Source organism: Mastomys coucha, unplaced genomic scaffold, assembly GCF_008632895.1.
Source record: "Mastomys coucha isolate ucsf_1 unplaced genomic scaffold, UCSF_Mcou_1 pScaffold2, whole genome shotgun sequence".
Lineage (NCBI taxonomy): Eukaryota > Metazoa > Chordata > Mammalia > Rodentia > Muridae > Mastomys > Mastomys coucha.
Window position 1 is genome coordinate 17,392,716 of NW_022196902.1, and position 7,853 is coordinate 17,400,568.

Below are 7,853 nucleotides of genomic sequence, written 5' to 3' on the forward strand. Positions count from 1 at the left end.
AGTCTGTTTTATAAACCATTCCAAGGATAAATGAAAGGCTGGTGAGATGGCCCAGTGCTTAAGAATGTATATGAATCTTGCAGAGATAAACACACACACACACACACACACACACACACACACACACATACACACACACATATACAAGAAGAAAAGTAAAATCTTTAAAAACAAAAGAACAGGTGAACATATTATGGATTTGTGAGTGCATGTGGGAGTTACTCATGGAGGCAGAAGATGGTGCTGAATATGCTGGAGCTTGAATTATAAGCAATTGTAAGCCGTCTGATGTGGGGGATGGGAAGTGAACCCTTGTCTTCCCAAAGAGGAGCAAGTGCTCTAAACTACTGAGCCATTTCTCCAGACCCATATTGTAGTTTTAAAGGCATCATGTATCCACAAAATCCCCCCACATTCTGCTGTTCTGGGAGAGCTCTTTGGAGGTTTTCCATAGAAGGTGAAATGCTGTTTACTGATACTAAATACAGTCTGGGTCTCCAACCTTCCACGATTTGTATAGTGAAGAGGGGGGAAAGGGGAGAAGCCAGAGTATACCTTTATAGACTTCCCAGCTTAAAAGGCTAAAGGCTGCCTGAGTCTAAAAGCCAAGAGAAAGACTCCACATAAAACCAAAGGACGGAGGAGTTATATAGCTGCCTTGTTTGACTTGGATTTCCCCCCCTTTCGTTTTAAACACAGATGAGTTGGAGCCTAAGGCATTCTGTTATCTCATTATAATTAGCAGCCTGAGTGTATCCAAGCAAAGGGGGAATGGAAGAGCCCATTTAGGCAATGCTGACATGTGCGGTTCACACTTAGGTGGACTAAGCAGAGCTTTATGGATCCATTAGTCCTGACAGGGTGCCGACTTGATGTATTTTTTTATTTGTTCTCCTTAAAGAGAGATGCAAAGCTCCCCACCCCCATGAACTAATTACTCATAAAATCGTTAAAGGTCAAAATACCATGAATTCTTCACAAACTTGCAAAAGCTCTGTTATTTAAGTTATCCAAGTTAAAACAAGTCTAAAGGCTACCACCACCACATTACATTTTTCAAGGTATTAACTATGTAGCCAGACTAATGTGTTTTCTTACAATCTCTCACTCCATACTCAGAAAACATCAAAAGCACCAAGAGCCACAGCAACTACAGGAGAAGCTGCAGCCCAGATACAGGCGATCTGCATCCAGACGATTTTCTTCCAGCTTTGTAGTGACTCTTTGTAGTGAAATGGACTTTGGCAGGACCCAACAGAGGAAGTGGGTTTAAATTCACAAGCATACTAAGCCACACAGTGGTGAGGAGACTTGAGCGCAAGCACCTGGAGGCCAGAAGGTGCTGGGGAGCTTACAGCTGGAAGGCAATGCCTGGTAAGTGTTAGAATTACCAGCTTGCAGCTAGACTGAGATGCCTGACAAGTGTTAAAATGTAACATTTCCCAATAAATTCCCGTCATTCAAAGCCAGACTCACCTGTCCTTTTGAGAAAGGCGCTCCGATAATCTCTATGGGCTGTGGCTTGGAACTCATGCTCTCCCAGGGTTCCAGCTGCTGCTGCTGCATCTGCATCGGCTGTCCAGCTGCTCACCACCAGCTGTAACCCTAGAAGACAGAGGGCACATCTTTTTTCCCCCTTATAATCAGGTTGGATCTGTTTATCCAACAACTGGCTCCACCCACTGAATGGAAGAATGACAGAGTCAACAGAAACTCCCCTTCCGAGGAATCTCCTTCTTCCCTCAGAGCCTCTCAGGTCTCTCGTGAGTGAGCATTATTCATCCTTCAGTTCACACCCTTTTGAAAAAGCCAGCTGGATGACATTAATCTTTCCTCAGACAATTGACAATTATGTGTGATTTCATAACCGCATGTGAAGTGCAAGGCTTCCAGCCTGAGCAACCTCAGGGCAGGGTGCTCACCTCTCCAGGACTTAAGTCCACTGAGGATTTACAAGGTGGGGTTAAAACAGCAAGGGGTCTCTTACTTGCCTCCTATTGAGCATCCTGAGTCAAGGCTTCAAGTTCTGGGGAAAGTGAGACACATTTCATGTGCCACCAGGTTACACTGTCTAGGAAAGTGTGCGGCTGTTTTTTGTTTTATATTATTATCATTATTATTTACAGGAAAGCATCAGTTATTTCCCTGAAAACCCAAAGCAGTTCCAATTTTGAAATACACTTTCCAGGAAAATCTCATTTTGGGAATCATGATATACTAAGATAGAGAAAGCAAAGCAGCTAACTTGAGGTTTTGTCAAGTGCCAAGTGCTGTTCTAGTTAATGTTCTTTTGTTTCCTGTCTCCTCTTCAAACCAACTTCTGACTGAGAATCATTCTTACACTGTTTTGCTGAGGAAGAGGCTGCAGCTTAGTGAGGTTGCCAGTCACTTGCAGGTTGCAGAAGAATAGAGATGGAGCAATGGGCATTCTGTACCCACCTAGCTCCTACCATTCTAATCGACACACCAGCAGAGTGTCAGCAGGGCCCCCTGAGATCGAGGGCAGATGAGATAGGCTAGCCGGTAACACCAAGCCCAATGACCCGAGTTTGACCCGAGTTTCCCCTTTTGGTGGAAGGAAAGAGTCATTCCTGCAAGCTGATCTCTGACCTCCACGTGGGTGATGCGTTCGTTCCGTGTGTAAGCCATCCCCAACGCTAAAGAAATATTTTTAAAAGTATTAATTTAGAAGAAACACAACCAAGTATTCTCCCAGCTACAAAGTTACATGATTATAATTTTAAAAAGAAAACCCACATGTCAGAAGTAAATTTCTTTAACCTTTTGAGGACAAAAAACACCCAGAATTTTAATACCTCAAGACAGAGATTCTATTTCCTCTACCATCAGTACATAGAATAGTCCAATACAAAATAAACATTGACTTTATTGATTGAATAAATGTATTGCATTTATCGAGTGAGTAATCAAGAAGCCAAAGTCCCTCAGGACCATTTTGATGCCTCCTTTCCAAATATATTTTCCAAATTTACTATGTTTTGCTGATATAGTCAAATATATGGTTGTTGATTTTTTTAAATTGATTTATGTGAGACAGAATCTTCCTATATACTTGAACTCTTGGTCCTCCTGCTTCAGTCTCGTGAATCCTGTCATTAGTGCCATATGTGGATGTTTCTTTACCCAGCCTAAGTATTAGCCTCTAACGGTGTTAACTGTAGGTGACTTTTCTTAGTCTGTCAAGAACCATACAGCTTTGTGCACACTATCATTGACAGCCCTCAATTTTCCAGTGGGCAGCAGAGCGGTTTTCACCATAAGCTTTGGGAGTTCAAGTTTTACCTGCTCCCAGATCACGAGTGTGTACCTTTACATTTCTGTTTGCTTTTTGGAGACATGTTTTCTTTGTGTGGCTCTGGCTACCCTAGAACTAGCCCTGTACACCAGGCTAACCTGAACTCACAGAGATCAATCTGCCTCTGCCTCCTGAGTGCTGGGATTAAAGTCGTGTGACACCACTGCCTGGCAATACCTCTACATTTTCTTCTATTTAATTTAATTTTATCTTTCTTTGGGCCTCTTGGTGCTGGTCCTTAGTAATTCCAGCTATTTGGGAGGATGAGGCAGTGGGATTATAGGTTCAACACCTGCTGGGGCTATAGAGCTAGGTCAAAGGCCAACACAGAACCTGCCCCAAAGGTTAAAAAGAAAAGGAGAAAAATGCCATTTAGGGGTGGATTGTTTGCCTACCTGAAAGAAACATCACAGGCTCAAGCCTCAGATGCATAAAGAATTTGCTATTCACAGTGACTGCTGACTGCTGTGTCCATTTTTTTTTTTTTGTATTTTGTTTAAGTCCCCCATTTCCCCCTTATCTCTACCAGTTTCCTCACCAGCACCAAATGGACAAACTCTCCATGTTACCATTGGGCTATCTCCATCAGATGTCAAGTTCCTGTTATAAACAGTACACTGCTCCATCCAGTTCCCTCTGTGCTCTGGGTTCCTCACCTGTGGCTGCACCAATCCATAAAGCCCCGTGCGTAGGGCTTCTGGAGGATGTTCTAGCTGCATGTCCTCTTTTTCAAAATCTGTTGATCTTATATTTAGTTATATAGGCTTCTTACTAATGTAGAATGAGCCAGTGACTTGGTTTTGAAACCTGTGCTACAACGTTCACTAGCTTTATACATTCATTCATAGGTGTTTGCTCTCAAACTTTATCACCAGGGCTTTTCCTGAAGGTCTTCGCTCAGGCAGTTTGAGGGTGACTTTTCATCATTGGACTGATTGATCAAAACTCACTGATAAAGTAAAACTCATGATTTCCTGACTATCTATGTTTCTTGGGTCTTTATTGTTCTGGGTATCTCCATAAACATCAACAGTTCAATGTATGACATTAACTTACTCTCATGATCACTCTTATTAAAACATCGCCTGCCTCCCTGTATTCTCCTTACCATCCAGAACTTAGTGCACAAATCCAGTTGTAGATGGAGTCATCTAATCCATCAAACATAAATACAATATTTGCAATAAATACAAAATTGACCAATATCTGGGTCATTGGGGAATTAAAGAACAAGGAAGTGCTTAACTAAGATCTATGTCAGCCCAGAAGAGCCCTCAACCCAAAGTGGCACAACTCCTGGATCAGTCATCCTTGTACAGACAGTGTTGTTGGCCAACACAGCCTGTTCATAAGAAAGCATAAGGAAGTCTGAACAATGTCTCACTTCCCTGCTTGGTCAGTTGCCTTCTGCTCTCTGACTTCCTTATTGAAGATGAGCTGGTCTCTCCTTGGCTACCACCCTTGGTGACCTCATGCAGACACACAATGATCATTGCTTTCTTGTGGGAACTATATATTTCCTCTTTTTTTTTTTGCATTTTTTCCATTCAACGAAATACAATATGCTTTTATTATTAAAGATATTTCTGAGTACTTAGGAAGTATACCATGAATATAAGGAAGAATACAAAGATAAGTAAAACAGATAAAGCCAAAAACATACAATTTTAGCTTAAGTTTAAAAATGTAAGTTTTGCTGAAATTTAGAGATTCTACAGGCATTCAGTAATAAAATAGAAATACTCAAATGAGAAGAATCTCCTCGTGTAACTGTCAGATCTAACTGAACATGGTAGGAAGTATTAGAAGGAGCAATGCGATTCACAGTCTCAGAGCCATCCGTGGGATTTTCTGGGCATTGGTAGCTTGGAAACTTCCTGGAAAGCCTGGGTCCTTAGTCAATGGTAGAAGTTTGGACATGCGTAGTTGTGGCTTTTTTATGTCTTAAGTTTTTTGTCCTTATTTTTGGAAATTTCATATGGTAAACTATATTTCTTGTTTAATTTAAAAACTCTTTACTCTGTGTGTATGTGCATGTGTCCGTGTTGGGAAACACACATGGCTCCTGTGGAGGTTCTCCCCTACTATACAGGTTCTGAGAATCAGACTCAGGTTATGAGCCTTGGTAGCAAGCACCTTTGCCTAAGATTGTCTAGTGTTCTCAAAGGACCATCTTTTCAATCTTTACAGCTATGGTCTCAGGACATCTAAGGCAATGGGGCTCTCAACCTGGGGAATCACGATTCCTTTTGGAGTTGAATGACCCTTTCACAGGGGTCACCCTAAAACCATCAGAAAACACAGTTATTTACAATATGATTTATAACTAGCAAAATCATAGATATGCTGTAACAACAAAAATAATTTGATGGTTGGGGTCTCTACGACATAGGAGCTATATTAAAGGTCGCAGCGTTAGGGAGGCTGAGAAGCACGGCTCTGGAGGAGAAGAGGCCATCCGCCTATGTCCTGGCACAGCCCACTTTTCCCAGCCCAAGTCTTTCCTTAGTGTAGAGAATGTACATTGAGCTTTAAAAGTTCAATTCCTAAGAAGATAGACCTCAAATCCACCCAGCTTGCTCTGTACCACAAACTGGGTATTTAAAAACTGTTGATATTTGAAGGCAGAGAAGTGCTCCTTGTATGGGTTGTAGAGGAGTCCTTTCCCTAGCCCCAATTTCTGGTGTTTTTCTGGCAATCTTTAATGGTGTTTGACTTACAGGCACCCCATTCTAACCCTTTACCTTTCCTGCCTCTGCCTGTTTCTGCTGTATTGTCTTCTCTGGAGACTTCACTAAGAATGCATTTTCAGATAATGAAGAAAATGGCTTTTACAGTTTCATGATTAGAGGGTTTAAAAAAGTAAGCATGCCTTGCAATCTATGTGTTTCGCTTTGATGCTCTAAACTGTGGCCCACATTTTTATCAGCCAGCTGGCAGGACCTTTCACAGACAAAACCCAGAACTCTTAACACCCTTGTAGAGAGCTGGAAAATGATGGGTGATTTCAGGGACACATTCTACTTGGTGTGTGGACTCCTGGAACTCCATACAGATAGGTTTGATGGCCTCTGAGACAGTGAGCTTGTAGAGATGTTCAAATCTTATCAGCCTCTGAAGGAACCCTCCTAACCCTCTGAGGAGGAGTGGCCTCCAGAACAGAGTGAGCAACAGGAAGGCTCGTGCTAGACATCTGACTCATTTGGTCATATATATATATATATATATATATATATATATATATATATAAAACTATATGACTGCAGACCCCTCCTTTCCTTCTCTCCTGACTCACCCAGATGTGGAACAAAGTTCACAGCAGGGTGGACCCTACAAGAAACAGAACACGAGGGCTGCCTAGCGGCTCAGGGGGTAAGACCACTGACTGCTCTTCCAAAGGTCCGGAGTTCAAATCCCAGCAACCACATGGTGGCTCACAACCACCAGTAATGATATCTGACACCCTCTTCTGAGCATGCGTGAGTTGACCAGAGTGAGCAGAGGTCCTAAATTCAATTCCCAACAGCCACATAAAGGCTTATAACCATCTGTACAGCTACAATGTACTAATATACATAAAATAAAATAAATAAATCTTAAAAAAAAAGAAAGAGAACATGGAAGACCAGTAGCACTGATCTCTCTGTGAGCCAAGCTACACAGGGAGAGCCACTTAGGACAAAAGGCAAGGAAACAAGGAAGGAGCTCTACCCACTCTGATCCCTGATGACTGCTCATGCCATGAACCACAGCATTGGTGTCAGGATAGAAGACTTTTCTTCCTTTTGGAGGTTTCAGCTGCAGGCCCTCAGTAGAGATCTACACTAGGAGGAAGCCAACACAAGCATTCATGACCATATATGGAGGTGCTCCAAACTGTGTCTAGAAATGACAGGTACAAGCACTTGGTGCCTTGCAAACTCGAATTGGGGACCACAGCCTGTTGTGTGTGGCCTTTATGGCCAGCAGGATTTGCTCTATCCTTAAACACAGCCTGGAGCATAGTACCAAAGACATGGGAAGAGCTGTGTCGGCTGAGGTGGGGTGGCCTGTCCAAGCCATATGAGCCACTTGAGGCTAGAACTGATCACGGAGAACATAACTGGGCTGCTTCTGTGCAGTTTCCATGTTCTCATGTCTACCTTCCCCATACAAGATTTGTAAGATTCTTAAAGATTTATTTATTTTATGGGTATGAATACACTGTAGCTGTACAGATGGCCATGAGCTATCATGTGTGTGGCTGTTGGGAACTGAACTCAGGACCTCGGCTGGCCCCTGCCCGCTCTGGCGTAATTCACTGTAGCTGTTCTCTAACACACCAGAAGAGGGCGTCAGATCTCCATGTGGTTGCTGGGATCCGAACTCAGGACCTTCAGAAGAGCAGTCAGTGCTCTTACCCACTGAGCCATCTCGCCAGCCCGATTTGTAAGATTCTTAAACATTAAAAGACGCAAGAGAGCCAGGCATGGTGGCACATGCCTTTAATCCCAGCACTTGGGAGGCAGAGGCAGGCTGATTTCTGAGTTCGAGGCCA

The 7,853-nt window shown here is 42.8% G+C and overlaps 1 protein-coding gene across 1 annotated transcript in view; it reads right to left on the reverse strand.

The window, feature by feature from the left end:
• Window positions 1-1,746, reverse strand: part of Arg1 (arginase 1) — an 11,812-nt gene extending 10,066 nt beyond the window's left edge. Inside the window, exon 1 of the mRNA XM_031380323.1 lies at window positions 1,477-1,746. Coding sequence (XP_031236183.1) covers window positions 1,477-1,572 — 96 coding nt within the window. The 5' untranslated portion in view covers window positions 1,573-1,746. The remainder of the gene's footprint in view (window positions 1-1,476) is intronic.
• Between the last annotated feature and the right edge of the window lie 6,107 nt (window positions 1,747-7,853).